Source organism: Canis aureus, chromosome X (genome assembly GCF_053574225.1).
Source record: "Canis aureus isolate CA01 chromosome X, VMU_Caureus_v.1.0, whole genome shotgun sequence".
NCBI classification, from domain to species: Eukaryota; Metazoa; Chordata; class Mammalia; order Carnivora; family Canidae; genus Canis; species Canis aureus.
The window spans coordinates 59,257,412-59,276,999 of NC_135649.1; the positions used below are offsets into that span (position 1 = coordinate 59,257,412).

The following is a 19,588-nucleotide window of genomic DNA, read 5'->3' on the forward strand; positions in this document are numbered from 1 at the left end:
TGCGTGCCCAGGAGAGTGCTCCGAGCTCCCTAAGGGCTGCAGCGCACACGGCGGGACCGGAGCAGCTCGGAGGGGCTCGGGCTGCGGCTCCACAGAGGCGGCTGCGCGGCTCCGGGAGCAGCTCCGAGGGGCTTGGGCAGAGGAAGAGGCTCCCTGCGGTGGGGGCTGCGCAGCACCGGGAGCAGCTCGGGGGTGCTCGGTCGGCGGCAACGCGGAGGGGGCTGCGGGCTTGGAGCGAGAATCCAAGAGCCCAGGCCCCGGAACACAGGGCGCCAGGACACAGCCCAAGATCCGGCCTCTCCCCGGGACAGGCAGAGGACGGGAGGGCCCAGAACAGCAAGGACGCTCCTGCCCCAGCTGAGCAGATCAGCGCCCCCCGCCCCAGCCTCCAGGCCCTGCAGACGGAAAGCTCCGGAGTTACTGCGAGGGCTGATACCAGGTTTCCAGAGCAGGCCCCGCCACTGGGGCTGTTCCTCCTGGTGCCTCACGGGGTAAACAACCCCCACTGAGCCCTGCACCAGGCAGGGGTCAGAGCAGCTCCCCCAAGTGTTAACACCTGAAAATCAGCACAACAGGCCCCTCCCCCAGAAGACCAGCTAGAAGGACAAGTTCCAGGGGAAGTCAAGGGACTTAAAGTATACAGAATCAGAAGATACTCCCCCGTGGTTTTTTTTTGTTTGTTTGTTTGTTTTGTTTTGTTTTGTTTTGCTTTTTGATTGGTTTCCTTCCCCCACCTTTTTTTTCTTTCTTTCTTTTTCTTTCTCTTTTTCTTCTTTTTTTCTTTTTTTCTTCCTTTTTTTCTCTTTCTTTTTTCTTTCATTCTTTCTCTCCTCCCTTTTTCTCCTTTTCCCAATACAGCTTGCTTTTGGCCACTCTGCACTGAGCAAAATGACTAGAAGGAAAACCTCACCTCAAAAGAAAGAATCAGAAACAGTCCTCTCTCCCACAGAGTTACAAAATCTGGATTACAATTCAGTGTCAGAAAGCCAATTCAGAAGCACTATTATACAGCTACTGGTGGCTCTAGAAAAAAGCATAAAGGACTCAAGAGACTTCATGACTGCAGAAATTAGAAGTAATCAGGCAGATATTAAAAATCAATTGAATGAGATGCAATCCAAACTAGAAGTCCTAACAACAAGGGTTAATGAGGTGGAAGAATGAGTGAGTGACATAGAAGACAAGTTGATGGCAAAGAGGGAAACTGAGGAAAAAAGACAGACAACTAAAAGACCATGAAGACACATTAAGGGAAATAAACGACGGCCTGAGGAAGAAAAACCTACGTTTACTTGGGGTTCTTGAGGGCGCCGAAAGGGACAGAGGGCCAGAATATGTATTTGAACAAATCCTAGCTGAAAACTTTCCTAATCTGGGAAGGGAAACAGGCATTCAGATCCAGGAAATAGAGAGATCCCCCCCTAAAATCAATAAAAACCAATCAACACGTCAACATCTAATAGTGAAGCTTGTAAATTCCAAAGATAAAGAGAAGATCCTTAAAGCAGCAAGAGACAAGAAATCCCTGACTTTTATGGGGAGGAGTATTAGGGTAACAGCAGACCTCTCCACAGAGACCTGGCAGGCCAGAAAGGGCTGGAAGGATATACTCAGGGTCCTAAATGAGAAGAACATGCAACCAAGAATACTTTATCCATCAAGGCTCTCATTCAAAATGGAAGGAGAGACAGAAGAGCTTCCAAGACAGGCAGGAACTGAAAGAATATGTGACCTCCAAACCAGCTCTGCAAGAAATATCATGATGACACTAAACTCATATGTCTCAATAGTAACTCTGAACATGAACGGGCTTAATGACCCCATCAAAAGGCGCAGGGTTTCAGACTGGATAAAAAAGCAGGACCCATCTATTTGCTGTCTACAAGAGACTCATTTTAGACAGAAGGACACCTACAGCCTGAAAATAAAAGGTTGGAGAACCATTTACCATTCGAATGGTCAGCAAAAGAAAGCAGGGGTAGCCATCCTTATATCAGATAAACTAAAATTTACCCCAAAGACTGTAGTGAGAGATGAAGAGGGACACTATATCATACTTAAAGGATCTACCCAACAAGAGGACTTAACAATCCTCAATATATATGCCCCGAATGTGGGAGCTGCCAAATATACCAATCAATTAATAACCAAAGTGAAGAAATACTTAGATAATAATACACTTATACTTGGTGACTTCAATCTAGCGCTTTCTATACTTGATAGGTCTTCTAAACACAACATCTCCAAAGAAACGAGAGCTTTAAATGATACACTGGACCAGATGGATTTCACAGATATCTACAGAACTTTACATCCAAACTCAACTGAATACACATTCTTCTCAAGTGCACATGGAATTTTCTCCAGAATAGACCACATACTGGGTCACAAATCGGGTCTGAACCGATACCAAAGATGGGATCGTCCCCTGCATATTCTCAGACCATAATGCCTTGAAATTAGAACTAAATCACAACAAGAAGTTTGGAAGGACCTCAAACACGTGGAGGTTAAGGACCATCCTGCTAAAAGATGAAAGGGTCAACCAGGAAATTAAGGAAGAATTAAAAAGATTCATGGAAACTAATGAGAATGAAGATACAACCGTTCAAAATTATTGGGATGCAGCAAAAGCAGTCCTAAGGGGGAAATACATCGCAATAAAAGCATCCATTCAAAAACTGGAAAGAACTCAAATACAAAAGCTAACCTTACACCTAAAGGAACGAGAGAAAAAACAGCAAATAGATCCTACACCCAGGAGAAGAAGAGAGTTAATAAAGATTTGAGCAGAACTCAACGAAATCGAGACCAGAAGAACTGTGGAACAGATCAACAGAACCAGGAGTTGGTTCTTTGAAAGAATTAATAAGATAGATAAACCATTAGCCAGCCTTATTAAAAAGAAGAGAGAGAAGACTCAAATTAATAAAATCATGAATGAGAAAGGAGAGATCACTACCAACAGCAAGGAAAACAAACGATTTTAAAAACATATTATGAACAGCTATATGCCAATAAATTAGGCAATGTAGAAGAAATGGACGCATTCCTGGAAAGCCACAAACTACCAAAACTGGAACAGGAAGAAATAGAAAACCTGAACAGGTCAATAACCAGGGAGGATATTGAAGCAGTCATCAAAAACCTCCCAAGACACAAGAGTCCAGGGCCAGATGGCTTCCCAGGGGAATTCTATCAAACGTTTAAAGAAGAAACCATACCTATTCTCCTAAAGCTGTTTGGAAAGATAGAAAGAGATGGAGTACTTCCAAATTCGTTCTATGAGGCCAGCATCACCTTAATTCCAAGACCAGACAAAGACCCCACCAAAAAGGAGAATTACAGACCAATATCCCTGATGAACATGGATGCCAAAATTCTCAACAAGATACTAGCCAATAGGATCCAACAGTACATTAAGAAAATTATTCACCATGACCAAGTTGGATTTATCTCTGGGACACAAAGCTTGTTCAACACCCATAAAATAATCAATGTGATTCATCATATCAGCAAGAGAAAAACCAAGAACTATATGATCCTCTCCTTAGATGCAGAGAAAGCATTTGACAAAATACAGCATCCATTCCTGATCAAAACTCTTCGGAGTGTAGGGATAGAGGGAACATTCCTCAACATCTTAAAAGCCATCTACGGAAAGCCCACAGCAAATATCATTCTCAATGGGGAAACACTGGGAGCCTTTCCCCTAAGATCAGGAACAAGACAGGGATGTCCACTCTCACCACTGCTATTCAACATAGTACTGGAAGTCCTAGCCTCAGGAATCAGACAACAAAAAGACATTAAAGGCGTTCAAATTGGAAAAGAAGAAGTCAAACTCTCCCTCTTTGCCGATGACATGATACTCTACATAGAAAACCCAAAAGCCTCCACCCCAAGATTGCTAGAACTCATACAGCAATTTGGTAGCGTGGCAGGATACAAAAATCAATGCCCAGAAATCAGTGGTATTTCTATACACTAACAATGAGACTGAAGAGAGAGAAATTAAGGAGTCAATCCCATTTACAATTGCACCCAAAAGCATAAAATACCTAAGAATAAACCTAACCAAAGATGTAAAGGATCTGTACCCTAAAAACTATAGAACACTTCTGAAAGAAATTGAGGAAGACACAAAGAGATGGAAAATTATTCCATGCTCATGGATTGGAAGAATTAATATTGTGACAATGTCAATGTTACCCAGGGAAATATACACGTTTAATGCAATCCCTATCAAAATACCATGGACTTTCTTCAGAGAGTTAGAACAAATTATTTTAAGATTTGTGTGGAATCAGAAAAGACCCTGAATAGCCAGGGGAATTTTAAAAAAGAAAACCATATCTGGGGGCATCACAATGCCAGATTTCAGGATGTACTACAAAGCTGTGGTCATCAAGACTGTGTGGTACTGGCACAAAAACAGACACATAGATCAATGGAACAGAATAGAGAACCCAGAAGTGGACCCTGAACTTTATGGTCAACTAATATTTGATAAAGGAGGAAAGACTATCCATTGGAAGAAAGACAGTCTCTTCAATAAATGGTGCTGGGAAAATTGGACATCCACATGCAGAAGAATGAAACTAGACCACTCTCTCACCATACACAAAGTTAAACTCAAAATGGATGAAAGATCTAAATGTGAGACAAGATTCTATTCAAAATCCTAGAGAAGAACACAGGCAACACCCTTTTTGAACTTGGCCACAGTAACTTCTTGCAAGATACATCCACGAAGGCAAAAGAAACAAAAACAAAAATGAACTATTGGGACTTCATGAAGATAAGAAGCTTTTGCACAGCAAAGGATACAGTCAACAAAACTAAAAGACAACCTACAGAATGGGAGAAGATATTTGCAAATGACATATCAGATAAAGGGCTAGTTTCCAAGATCTATAAAGAACTTCTTAAACTCAACACCAAAGAAACAAACAATCCAATCATGAAATGGGCAAAAGACATGAAGAGAAATCTCACAGAGGAAGACATTGACATGGCCACCATGCACATGAGAAATGCTCTGCATCACTTGCCATCAGGGAAATACAAATCAAAACCACAATGAGATACCACCTCACACCAGTCAGAATGGGGAAAATTAACAAGGCAGGAAACCACAAATGTTGGAGAGGATGCGGAGAAAAGGGAACACTCTTACACTGTTGGTGGGAATGTGAACTGGTGCAGCCACTCTGGAAAACTGTGTGGAGGTTCCTCAAAGAGTTAAAAATAGACCTGCCCTACGACCCAGCCATTGCACTGTTGCGGATTTACCCCAAAGATACAGATGCAATGAAACGCAGGTACACCTGCACCCCGATATTATAGCAGCAATGTCCACAATAGCCAAACTGTGGAAGGAGCCTCGGTGTCCATCGAAAGATGAGTGGATAAAGAAGATGTGGTATACAATGTAATATTACTCAGCTATTAGAAATGACAAATACCCACCGTTTGCTTCAACGTGGATGGAACTGGAGGGTATTATGCTCAGTGAAGTAAGTCAGTCGGAGAAGGACAAACGTATGTTCTCATTCATTTGGGGAATATAAATAATAGTGAAAGGGAATATAAGGGAAGGGAGAAGAAATGTGTGGGAAATATCAGAAAGGGAGACAGAACGTAAAGACTGCTAACTCTGGGAAACGAACTAGTGGTGGTAGTAGGGGAGGAGTGCGGGGGCTGGTGTGAATGGTTGACGGGCATTTGGTGTTATTCTGTATGTTGGTAAATTGAACACCAATAAAAAAAATTAAAAAAATAAAAAAATAATAATTATTGACCTCTCAGAATTGCTGAGTGATATTTTAGTATAGATATGAAAACATGTATTTTGATGATGAAATGAAAGTAATCTTTAAATGCTCTTAAAGTGTATCTTTATGAAATATTGGCTGCATTCCATTATTTGTCTCACAAGAGAGCTTTCTTAAGAGTAATTATAGGCCATCCATGAATTGTTTTAAGGTCTAACATATAATTTTATTTCTTTTGGTATATTCTATTTTCTGAATATCTTTAGATATATTTTTGTGACACATTGTTATTACAGATTTTGGTCTCAGCAAGGAATCAGTTGATCAAGAAAAGAAGGCTTACTCATTTTGTGGTACAGTGGAGTATATGGCTCCTGAAGTAGTAAATAGGAGAGGCCATTCCCAGAGTGCTGATTGGTGGTCATATGGTGTACTTATGGTAAGTACTGTTATTTTTTAAAATTTTCCCAATATAAAGTTAATATTATTTAAAATGTTAATAAATTTTGCAATATGTCAGGAGAGAATAGAGTTTTTATAATTTATGATTACTAAAAAACTTGTGACTGGCTAGGTGTTATACAGTAAGAATTGAGGATTTAGTATTCTGATTTCTTTAAAGTTCCTAGATTAAAAGGTAAAATGGCAGCATTCTTTTATAAGCCATTCAAATATAAAAGTTAGAAAAAGGCTTACCAGTTTTTAGATTTCAGAATACTATGTTTAATTCTCGCATGGTATTTTAATTAGATATCACAGAATTTATCACTTTACCATAAAGTGTCTTACTGTCTAATTGTTCCATGCATGTCCCTAGAAAGATTGTAAACTTCTTGAGGAGAGCAATCATATTTCATACTACTTTTCATCTCCCATGATACCTAGCATAGTCAATATACAAACTGACTAATCTGGTATAAATTAAGAATAGAGGGCACCCGAGTGGCTCAGCTGTTTAGTGCCGCCTTCAGCCCAGGGCCTGATCCTGGAGACCTGGGATGGAGTCCCACATCAGGCTCCCTTCATGGAGCCTGCTTCTCCCTCTGCCTGTGTCTCTCCTCCCGCCACGCCCACCCCATGTCTCTCATGAATAAATAAATAACATCTTAAAATAAAGAGCTTGTGACCTTTTAAAAAAAAAGAATAGAATTTGCAGTATTAAGTAGGGTGATAAATGAATAGCTATTGAATCAATTTGCCTGTATAATCCATCTTGCTGATAATCTATTTTGATGATAATCCATTTTCCCTATTTACTACTAAATGACATACTATATATTAAAAAAATAAATGACATATTATATAACACATCAATATATTAAGGCCTATTATAAACCTGGCATTGGGGAGGGCAGTGGAGTAGGAATAAACTGGCAGTACAGTACTTGATGTTTTTCATCACCTAAGAAAGCATACAATCTGGCTGGGGAAACAATTGGAACAGCTAAATAAACTGTCTGACAGTATACCTTAGGAATTCAGGCAAGAAATCATATAAGTTGATTTAGGAAAAGCGGAAGAAGTGGAACTTAAATTAAGAAGTATGGAGTGCCCCTGGGTGGCTCACTGGTTGAGCGTCTGCCTTCAATTCAGGTCATGATCCCGGGGTCCTGGAATCCAGTCCCACATTGGGCTCCCTGCAGGGAGCCTGCTTCTCCCTCAGCCTGTGTCTCTGTCACTCTCTGTGTCTCTCATGAATAAATAAAATCTTAAAAAAAAAGAAGCATGGATAAAATTTAAATAGCTCCAATTCAAGAAGGATAGTATTGTGATCATATTAGCAAAGAACTGTAGAACCAATTAGAATATTAGAATAGTAGTGGAAAATGAGGGTCATGGTGGAGGAAATGAGACAATAAGCCTATCAACATATGTATGCAATTCTCTGAGTAGTAGGAAACTTTTGTAGATTCTTTAACAAGATGGTAATTAGAGAAAATGTATTTTAGGAAGGAAGAAGTGACTGATTTTAATACCTGATTTAATGTTACAGATGAAGGAGAAGGAAAGGGTCAAAGATAATGAAACCTTTACAATTTATGAACTTTAAGGAATTGAAAGAATAAAAGTTCAGTAGAAAAGAGATAGTTAGGATGGAGAGCTGGTTTTAGAAGTGGAGAAATAATTAATCTATAACATGTTGCATAGGTTATTATAGGTTTGTGGTTAACCCCTTCGTGGTAATAAATTAGGAATAGGAAGTAGAGAAAGGATCAGAATCATCTGGAGATGTTAAGAAAAAAAAAGCTACTCAGTCAGCCAACATAAGTTTAATTTAAGGGGGAGTTTTGATTCCAATATAATATATTCCTTCCTTTTGTCCTTGCCATTACCACCTCTACTCCTTCAGTCCCGAGTGGAGAGCCATAACTTTAGGTTTGGACGTAGGGGACTGGAGCTTGAGAGCAATAATCCCTCTATACGATACTTTCTTTTATCTTCTTTCACTTTCTGTGGCTCCTACCCCTACTTCTTAAGTATCCAGTTGAAAAATATTACTATAGATTTGGGAGGGACAACTGAGACTTGAGAGAGATTGAAGCCGGAACAGATTTGAAAGTCATCAGTATATAGGAAAGAGTTGAATGGATAAGCTAACTAAGGTTGTAAATTCAGATAAATGAGCAGAGAACTGGGGTGCCTGGGTGACTCAGTGGTTGAGCCTCTGCCTTTGGCTCAGTGCGTGACCTCGGAGTTCTGGGATCAAATCCCACATTGGGTTTCCTGCATGGAGCCTACTTCTCCCTCTGCCTCTCTCTCTCTGGGTCTCTCATGAAGAAATAAATAAAATCTTTAAAAATAAATAAATAAATGAGCAGAGGACTGAAGCCAAAGCCATTATTGAATCTAAGTTCAATATTTAAATATTAGAGAAATAAAAGGTTTTCCCTTTAGTGAAATCTAATGATCTTAATTTTAGATCCAGTCTTTTTTATACCATTATTTAATGTTCTAATTACCACATTGTTGTTAAATCTCTTAGGGAAAATGCTTTTTAGCCATGTGCAACTGTCTCAATTTTTTTTTTCAAGATATTGGTGTTTGTGTTGTAGCCTCTTGTTCTTTTTTGATTGGTTTTTCTTGGAGGGGGCAGTGAGGAGAATGAGAATGGTTAATCTTTTTTTTTTCTTTTCTTTCACTAAAGACTAGTGATATTGAGCATCTTTTCATGAGCTTATTAGCCTTTTGTAGAGCTTCTTAAGTTTTTATTTAAATTCCAGTCAGTTAATATATATTGTAATATTAGTTTCAAGTGTACAAAGCATGTATGGATTTGAAATGGTTCAGGGCTTATCTTTATCTTTATTTTCCATTCATTGTTAAATGTTTTCTTTAAAGGCATATTTTTTTAAAAGAAATGTTGTGTGTCTATTTTCAGATTGCTTTGATTTTGTGAACTTAGCCAAATTAGACAGGACTGAAAAAATTGGTTGGTTTCATTTCCTACAGGTCACCTATTAATTGGGCTACATGTAATGGGGTACCAGAAGTGTATTTCTTTATTTGTGACTTTTCTGGTCTTATTTTGACTTATCATGTATATCCTTCATGATTTGATAATCATGTATTAGATGTCTCAAGTTTTTTCCTACAAAATTTTATTGTATATTCTAAATTCTGTGTTACTTTTTGTTTGTTTTAGTTTGAAATGCTTACTGGTACTCTGCCATTCCAAGGTAAAGACCGAAATGAGACCATGAATATGATATTAAAGTAAGTGTAAACACTAGTTTTTCTTTTGGGAAAAATTCCTTGCTTTCAGTTTTGAGAAACTTGTTTTCAATTGACAGAAGAGTATTTTTTCACACTGTCATATTTTCTTCTCCTACCATATAAAGGACATTATTTGTCATTGTTAAAGCATTCTTTTAAATTCTTTTTGAGGTTTGTCAATGTAAAGAATGGCTAAATTTAAGTGAACTTTTTTTTAAATCTTCTTTTTCAGAGCAAAACTTGGGATGCCTCAATTTCTTAGTGCTGAGGCACAAAGTCTCCTAAGGATGTTGTTTAAAAGGAATCCAGCAAATAGATTGGGTATTCTTTATTGTCTTAGCTTTTATAACAATACACTGCATGTTTTAGGAGGATAATTGTAACTTCAAGCTCTCTGGCTTAATTCATTTACTGATGCTATATATTTATACCTAGAAGTTTGCATTTTGTATGTACTGGATCTAAACTCTCTTATGGCCATAATTTAAAAATGGAGTAGTCTACTTATTCAAAACTACTGTTTAATATCATTTTGTATATTATGTGGTTTGCCTTTTTAAAAATAATTCACAGAATTATCCCTTATATAGGTAATCCTTTTGATATTTGAAGATAGTTATTTTGTACCTTCCAGTACTCTTCGAGTTAAATATGTCCATAGCCTCTTGTTATTTGCCCAGTTTCTGGTAGCCTTTCCCTGGATCCAGCTGTGATCCTATTATTTATGTACTTGTGTTTAAATTTCAATGTCTATTCTGTTGAACTTTTTAATTTGGCATTGAGATACAGCTGTAAGTTGAATTGTGAAGAAAAGAAACTATACTTCAATTTTGATTATGTTAAAGATTATTTTGATTCAATTTGGAAGGCATTTCAGTATTTCATGATATTTTATGTGCTTCAATGTGTACATCAGATATATTTTACTGTATTAAATTTAAAAAATCACAATAAAATATCAGATAAAAATCATAAAATTTTCACTGCAAGGAATCTATGATATGTGTATATTCTTGAGATAACAGCAGAGAAGCCAGGTAGAAACATTAAAAGTATTATAGTAGTAAAAAATTATTTATTTTTTATAGGTTCAGAAGGAGTTGAGGAAATCAAAAGACATCTTTTTTTTGCAAATGTTGACTGGAATGTAAGTTCAGTAGAAACTCTGTTACTGAGTGACTAATGTGAATTAACAATGAAGAATAAAATGGTCATATTAGGACTTTGTTGATAAACTTAATCCTATTATTTTGTTTTTGGTGTGAGATTTTTATTTAGAGATATAGATGTCATGGCAATTACCTTGAACCAAATGTGTGTGGATGATATTTAGTAAATTTCTATTACCCATATGTTTTATCTATTAAGTATGGTTACTGTTCTCCCCTATTCTCAATTGGGGAATGTGGAGAAGAAATAGAAAGGGGTAAGGGGGTGAATGATAAGGCAAATTCTTAAATGAATTCTAATTCAAAGAGGAGAGTAACCACACTTAACTGATAAATAGCTTCTGTACAGCAAACAATCAACAAAACTAAAAGGCAATCTAAGGAATGGGGAAGATATTTGCAGATAACATAACTGATAAAGTGTTAGTATCTAAAATATATTAAAAAACATATAAAAATCAATACCCAAAAAAATGAATAATCCAAAATCTGGACAGAAGACATGAGTTGACATTTTTCCAAAGACATCCAGATGGCCAGCAGATACAGAAAAAGATGCTCAACATCACTCAGTGAAATATCACTTTACACTAGTTCAGAATGGCTAAAATCAACAACACAGGAAACAACAGGTGTTGGCAAGGATGTAGAGAAAGGGGAACCTTCTTAAATTGTTGGTGGGAATGCAAACTAGTGGAGCCACTCTGGAAACAGTATGGAGGTTCCTCAAAAAGTAATAAATAGAACTACCCTATGACTTAGCAATTGTACCACTAAATATTTACCCAAAGGATACAAAAATACTGATTTGAAGGGATCCATGCACCGTAATTTTTATAGCAGCATTATCAACAGTAGCCAAAATATGGAAACAGCCCAAATGTCTATCAACTAATGAATGGATGACGAAGTGGGGTATATATGTATATATTACTATATATATATATATATATATATATATATATATATATATATATATGTAATGGGGTACCAGGGGTGTATTTCTTTATTTGTTACTTTTATATATGTATATATAAAATAGAATATTAGTCATCAAAAGGAATGAAATCTTGCCATTTACAACTACATGGATGCAACTAGAATGTATTATGCTCAGCAAAATAAGTTAGAAAAAGATACCATATGATTTCACTCATATGTGGAATTTAAAAAAAAACAACACAAATGAACATGGTTGGGGGAAAGAGGCAAAACAAGAAATAGACTCTTAACTATAGAGAACAAACTGAGGGTTGCTGGAGGGGAGGTGTGCGGGGGGTGGGGGGTTAAACAGGTGATGGGTATTAAGCAGGGCACTTGTTAGGATGAGCATCAGGTGTCGTATATAAATGATGAGTCACTAAATTCTACACCTAAAACTAATATTGCACTATATGTTAACTAGCTGGAATTTAAATAGTTGGAAAAATTATTTTTTATAGTTGTAAACTGCATAACATAAGCCATCAATATTAATACTCTAAAAGGGGGAATCCCTGGGTGGCACAGCGGTTTGGCACCTGCCTTCAGCCCAGGGCATGGTCCTGGAGACCTGGGATCGAGTCCCACATTAGGCTTCCTGCATGGAGCCTGCTTCTCCTTCTGCCTGTCTCTCTCTCTCTCTCTCTCTCTCATGAGCAAATAAATAAATCCTTAAAAAAAAAAGGAGTCTGCCCTATGTCATATGTGTTTGCATCCCTTTTTTGGTGTCCTTGTATCCTCTTGTCATTTTTTTTCTAATACTTGTTTACTCATCCTTTCTCCTTAACTAGACAAAGGGCAAAGTCTTTGTTTCCATCATTCTTATATCTAAATAGTTTATGTTAATTTCTCTTAAATTAAATAACAAAAGAATGGAATGTTTATATATTAAATCAATGAAAACCAAAGTAATTCTCTATTAATTTACCCCCACTATGGGACTGTGACCTTTAGAAAAGCCGATTTTAAAAGAGAGGAGTAGATTTTCATGTATTATAAAATGTTTTAAGAGTCTTTCAAAAATAAATTTTAGGAAGTTAAATTATTGACAAATTATATTTTTGTTATAGAGTAAGAGCCCTAAATAGTGTTTTTTAGGCATGTTTTTATGTAAAAAAATATTTTAGGTGAAATATATACTTCTTGAAGATAATCTATTAGTTTTGAAATTCTTGAATGTTATTAGTGTTTGTTTATGGTTGCATTGTGATATATTCTACATGGTTATTTTATCTGTGAAAATTCAAGTCAGTTTTTGATATTCAAAACTGAACATCCTTCGTTGTGAATGCAACTTTTGGCACCATTGTTGTTTCTTGGTCTCATTTGACTGGGCACATTATTTCTCAAATTTTTAGAATTTGGTTAACAGGTATCTGAAGCCTTTAAAAATTTTAGTTATTAAATTGTGAGTCTTCTGTTAAGGACTATGAATTTTATCTTCTGCTTTCCTTTAAAAAAATACAATAATTTTAAAGTGTTTATATGATTTTGTATTATCTTGTTGATATTTTTTCTAGAGATTATATAGAAGAGAAGTTCAACCTCCTTTCAAACCTGCTTCTGGAAAACCAGATGATACTTTTTGTTTTGATCCTGAGTTTACTGCAAAAACACCTAAAGGTAATGCATGTTTATATGTAACATCAGACCTTTTGGTTCAATTAAATGTTTAAAAATAAACTAGGGGGGTACACCTGGGTGGCTCAGTGGTTGAGCATCTGCTTTGGGCTCAGAGTGTGATCCTGGAGTCCCAGGATCCAGTCCAGTATAGGGCTCCCCTTGGGGAGTCTGCTTCTCCCTCTGCCTATGTCTCTGCCTCTCTGTGTGTCTCTCATGAATAAATAAAATCTTAAAAGTAAACTAGCTTCTTAGATAAAAACTAAATGAATTTTAAGTTTGCAGAGGGTTGATTTGTTCTATATGAAAGTGTGGATCTTATATACAGCATTGCTTGGGCATCATTCAAGCAGAGGATTTAAATAGGAAATATTTATCAGGGAAGCAAGGGCTAGAGCAAAGGGTAAAAATCTTTCCTGTTTTAAAAAGTCCTTTGACATGCTAATACTTTATAGGGTAAGGGGTAGGAGGTAAGATGAGATATATCAGTGATTCTTTCTTTTAAGATTTTATTTATTTATGAAAGAGAGAGAGAGAGAGAGAGAGAGGCAGAGAGGCAGAGGGAGAAGCAGGCTCCATGCAGGGAGCCTGAAGTGGGACTCCATCCCGGGTCTCCAGGATCACGCCCTGGGCTGAAGGTGGCGCTAAACCGCTAAGCCACCAGGGCTGCCTATATCAGTGACTCTTAAAATTTATAATTTAATGAGGTCTACTTATAGTAGCATCTACTTCATATATTCATTTAACAATTATTGAATACCAACAAATATTGAACCTATTAAGCAGTGAAAATGCAGCAGTAAACAGAATGGGCAAAAATTGTAATCCATGGTGCTTGCATACTAGTGTGGGGAGACAGATAAATATGCAATAAATGAAACACATGATATACTATGTCTGATGGAAACATTTAATGGTTTCTTTTATACTTAAAGAAATGCTAACATTTAATATCAGAATTCTGTGTAGTTCTAATTGAATATAATTATTTGGACATTAGATTCTCCTGGTTTGCCAGCTAGTGCTAACGCTCATCAACTCTTCAAAGGATTCAGCTTTGTTGCAACGTCTATTGCAGAGGAATATAAAATCACTCCTGTCACAAGTGCAAATGTGTTACCAATTGTTCAGGTAAATTCCACTTAATCAGATAATTCAATATAGGGATAACTATGTTTTTCAGTTATTGCTAATGGATTTACACGAATTTAGGTGATTTTTAACTTCTTAATTTATCTCTGTATATAATATGATTTAAATATGTCTCTATGATTTGAGAAAAATACATTAGTAGTATCCTTTAATTAAATGTATGTAGTGTCTTCTGACAAAAATAATGGAATAACAGTGTTTAAGCTAGTTGGTTTGTTGTTTTGGCTTTGGGGATCTAAAAAACCTAACATTTAGGATCAGCTCAGAATCTCCTTAAACAATTTGCAAATACTGATAAAACCTCTCTCTATAATGATTTTTTAAAAGATTTCAGGCTGATGCATATTTAGGAGAGAAGATAAAAACTGTGAAAATATTTCATTCTCCTTAATATTTTACCTTAAAAAATAGATAAATGGAAATGCTGCACAATTTGCTGAAGTATATGAATTAAAAGAGGATATTGGTGTTGGCTCCTATTCTGTTTGCAAGCGATGCATACATACAGCTACCAACATGGAATTTGCAGTGAAGGTATTATCTCTGAGCCTAACTTGTTTGTTTGTTTTTATATATATAAGTTAAATTAAAGGTTAACTGACAAACATTTTTCAATGGAGCAAGTGGAGATAGCAAAGATGAGAGAGGAAGAGATTTTTCTCAAGTATCTAAATTCCAGTCAGTTAACATATATGGTAAAATTAGTTTCAGGTGTAGAATTTAGTGATTCATCACTTACATATATCCCCCAGTGCTCATCAAGATGGGGGAAGAGTCTTAAGACTTAATATTGTCATTTGAATTTATTTTGGAGGAATGGTATATTTCATAATAGTCTTGTTTTAGATAGCTTTATTTTAATATAGTATAAGATTGTGTAATTATGATAATTACTGTTAAATTTGGATTACATTATCAGTTGGGATAGCTTCAGTTAAGTGGAATATAATTTTAAGGAAAGTGTTCTGGGTTTTTTTAGTGTTCTGTTTTTTTTTAAGTTTCTGTTATAGGAAATTTTTAAATGTTAAAATAATGTGAAATAAGCATCAGTCTTGAGTTTTAAGTGTTTGCTTAAAATATAATTATATTGACTATATTTCATTCATTTTTAGACAAAGACAATAATTTGGTTTTCTCTGAGAATTTTCTTAACTTATTTCTTAGATCATTGACAAAAGTAAGAGAGACCCCTCAGAAGAAATTGAAATTTTGATGCGCTATGGACAACACCCCAACATTATTACTTTAAAGGATGTAAGTATTTAAAATCTATGTATCAGCTAAGCTAATGAAGTTTTGACACTTTTTCTTTTTGAAATTATTCATTTTTATGGTATATTCTACTTTTATACTATAAAACCTCAAAACTCTTAAATTTGCCACTTCACTTCTTTTTTTCCCCTGTGATTCTGTACTCCTACCCTTCTTTTACAAGATCAAAAGGGAACATGATGGTTGGTAAATGACAGTGTCTTGACGGCTTGAATATATTCTGGCTGGTCAACTAATCAACATTATAAACAGCACCATTTATTATCCTGTAGTAGCTTAAATATAGAAGATATAGGAGAATTAGAATTGCCAAATTCTAAAATATTTTACTTTCTTGATTATATAGCAAATGGCTATAGCATTGTGGATTGCTCCTTGAGTGAAACAGTATTATGCATTTTGATTAGTAATTTGTAAGCAGTATTTTGTTATAAACACACACACACATATATGCACACATATCTGTATACACAGATATCTCACATGCACTGAATGAAATGGTACACGTATTTTTCTTATTTATTCTCCTTAACATAGTATTTGAATTTGACAGATATTTAAGACACCATATTAGATAATGGACTGTGAGGATGATATTTAAAAATGATGTATTTACTGCCAGAAGGAAGATGGTTATTGGTAGAGAAGTGGCTATAATATAGTCAAATAGAGGATAGATGCCATTTGACAGACGCAGAGATCTGTTGTTCCATTTATATCAGTTGATGAAGCATAATGCACAACTTCAAAAGTTAATGCAATGATATGTTTAACATGGTTTCAAGATAGTGTAGAAAGTTATTTAGCCATTTTAATCTTCAGTGTAGACTATACTATATTAACAGTAACGGGATGATGTCCTTTAATAACAATAGAGGTTCACTAGAAAAGGAAAGTAAATATAATTTCAAAATTTCATATTTATAATAATATTAATTTTTTTTAGGTTTATGATGATGGTAGATATGTTTACGTTGTTACGGACTTGATGAAAGGAGGAGAACTACTTGACCGTATTCTCAAAAAAAAATGTTTCTCAGAACAAGAAGCTAGTGATGTACTGATTGTAATAACTAAGACAATTGACTATCTTCATTGTCAAGGAGTAAGTTGTAGTTATATTCTCCTCTTCAATTTTGGGACTTATAAATCTTCATAAAATTATATCTAGGAGATGCCACACAAAATGAGTTTTTGAACAAATGAACTGTTTCCTGTAAATATATTTTTTAAATTTTATTATTGGAGTTCAATTTGCCAACATATAGCATAACACCCAGTGCTCATCCCACCAAGCGCCCTCCTCAGTGCCTTCCCAGTCACCCCAACCCCCCACCCACCTCCCTTTCCACTACCCCTTGTTCATTTGCCAGAGTTAGGTGTCTCTCCTGTTTTGTCATCCTCATTGACATTTTCACTCATTCTCTCTCCTTTCTCCTTTATTCCTTTTCGCTAATTTTTATATTTCCCAAGTGAATGAAATGATATAATATTTGTCCTTTTTCGATTGACTTATTTCACTCAGCATAACACCCTCCAGTTCAATCCACGTCAAAGCAAATGGTGGGTATTTGTCATTTCTAATGGCTGAGTAATATTGCATTGTATACATAGACCACATCTTCCTTATCCATTCATTTTTGATGGACACCAAGGCTCCTTCCATAGTTTGGCTATTGTGGACATTGCTGCTACAACATCGGGGAGCAGGTATTCCAGCATTTCACTGTATCTCTCTCTTTGGGGTAAATCTCCAGCAGTGCAAGTGCTGGGTAATAGGGCAGATCTATTTTTAATTCTCTGAGGAACATCCACAGAGTTTTCCAGAATACACCAGTTCACGTTCCCACCAACAGTGCAAGAGGGTTCCCCTTTCTCCACATCCTCTCCAACATTTGTTGTTTCCTGACTTGTTAATTTTCCCCATTCTCACTGGTGTGAGGTAGTATCTCATTGTGGCTTTGATTTGTATTTCCCTGATGGACAGTGATGTGGAGCATTTTCTCATGTGCTTGTTGGCCATGTCTATGGCTTCCTCTATGAAATTACTGTCCATGTCCATTGCCCATTTCATGATTGGATTGTTTATAGATCCTGGATACTAGCCCTTTATCTGATAGGTCATTTGCAAATATCTTCTCCCATCCTGTAGGTTGTCTTTTAGTTTTGCTGACTGTTTCTTTGGCTGTGCAGAAGCTTTTGATCTTGATGAAGTCCCAATAGTTCATTTTTGGTTTTGTTTCTCTTGCCTTCGTGGATGTATCTTGCAAGAAGTTGCTGTGGCCAAGTTCAAAAAGAGTGTTTCCTGTGTTCTCCTCTAGGATTTTAATGGAATCTTGTCTCACATTTAGATCTTTCATCCATTTTGAGTTGCTCTTTGTGTATGGTGCAAGAGAGTGGTCTAGTTTCATTCTTCTGCATGTGGATGTCCAATTTTCCCAGCACCATTTATTGAAGAGACTGTCTTTTTTGCAGTGGATAGTCTTTCCTCCTTTATCGAATATTAGTTGACCATAAACTTGAGGGTCCACTTCTGGATTCTCTATTCTGTTCCATTGACCTATGTTTCTGTTTTTGTGCCAGTACCACACTGTCTTGATGACCACAGCTTTGTAGTACAACCTGAAATCTGGCATTGTGATGCCCCCAGCTCGTTTTTCTTTTTTAATATCCCCGTGGCTATTCGGGGCCTTTTCTGATTCCACACAAATCTTAAGATGATTTGTTCCAACTCTCTGAAGAAAGTCCATGGTATTTTATAGGGATTGCATTAAACGGGTAAATTCCCCTGGGTAACATTGACATTCTCACAATATTAATTCTGTCAATACATGAGCATGGAATATTTTTCCATCTCTTTGTGTATTCCTCAACTTCTTTCAGAAGTGTTCTCTAGTTTTTAGGGTATAGATCCTTTACCTCTTTGGTTAGGTTTATTCCTAGGTATCTTATGCTTTTGGGTGCAATTGTCAATGGGATTAACTCCTTAATTTCTCTATCTTCAGTCTCATTGTTAGTGTATAGAAATGCCCACTGACTTTGGGCATTGATTTTGTATCCTGCCACGCTACCAAATTGCTGTATGAGTTCTAGCAATCTTGGGGTGGAGTCTTTTGGGTTCTCTATGTAGAGTATCATGTCATCTGCGAAGAGAGAGAGTTTGACTTCATCTTTGCCAATTTGCATATCTTTTATTTCTTTTTCTTCCTTGATTGCTGAGGTGAGCACTTCTAGTACTATGTTGAATAGCAGTGGTGAGAGTGGACATCCCTGTCTTGTTTCTGATCTGAGGGGAGAGGCTGTCAGGTTTTCCCCATTGAGAATGATATTTGCTGTGGGCTTTTCATAGATGGCTTTTTGGATGCTGAGAAATGTTCCCTCTATCCCTACACTCTGAAGAGTGTTGATCAGGAATGGATGCTGTATTTTGTCAAATGCTTTCTCTGCATCTATTGAGAGGATCATTTGGTTCTTGTTTTTTCTCTTGCTGATATGATGAATCACATTGATTGCTTTACGAGTGTTGAACCAGCCTTGCATCCCGGGGATAAATCCCACTTGGTCATAGTGAATCATCTTCATAATGAATTGTTGGATCCCATAGGCTAGTATCTTGTTGAGAATTATTGCATCTGTGTTCATCAGTGATATTGGTCTATAATTCTCCTTTCTGGTGGGGTCTTTGTTTGGTTTTGGAATTAGGGTGATGCTGGCCTCATAGAATGAGTTGGAAGTATTCCATCTCTTTCTACCTTTTGGAACAGCTTTATTATAATAGGTATTGTTTCTTCTTTAAATGTTTGATAGAATTCCCCCGGGAAGCCATCTGGCCTTGGACTTTTGTGTCTTGGGAGGTTTTGGATGACTGCTTCAATTTCCTCCCTGGTTATTGGCCTGTTCAGG

At 36.5% G+C, this 19,588-nt stretch overlaps 1 protein-coding gene across 5 annotated transcripts in view; it reads left to right on the forward strand.

The window, feature by feature from the left end:
* The window catches only part of RPS6KA6 (ribosomal protein S6 kinase A6), a 194,505-nt gene that overhangs the window by 131,875 nt on the left and 43,042 nt on the right, over nt 1-19,588 (forward strand). For 4 of the 5 annotated variants that reach the window (XM_077890401.1, XM_077890400.1, XM_077890399.1 and 1 more), the window contains 9 exons: nt 6,074-6,216; nt 9,421-9,491; nt 9,724-9,812; nt 10,580-10,638; nt 13,162-13,264; nt 14,262-14,392; nt 14,825-14,947; nt 15,578-15,667; nt 16,632-16,790. In XM_077890401.1, the coding sequence (XP_077746527.1) occupies nt 6,074-6,216; nt 9,421-9,491; nt 9,724-9,812; nt 10,580-10,638; nt 13,162-13,264; nt 14,262-14,392; nt 14,825-14,947; nt 15,578-15,667; nt 16,632-16,790 (968 nt within the window). The remainder of the gene's footprint in view (nt 1-6,073; nt 6,217-9,420; nt 9,492-9,723; nt 9,813-10,579; nt 10,639-13,161; nt 13,265-14,261; nt 14,393-14,824; nt 14,948-15,577; nt 15,668-16,631; nt 16,791-19,588) is intronic. The other variant, XM_077890403.1, reaches the window with a different exon arrangement.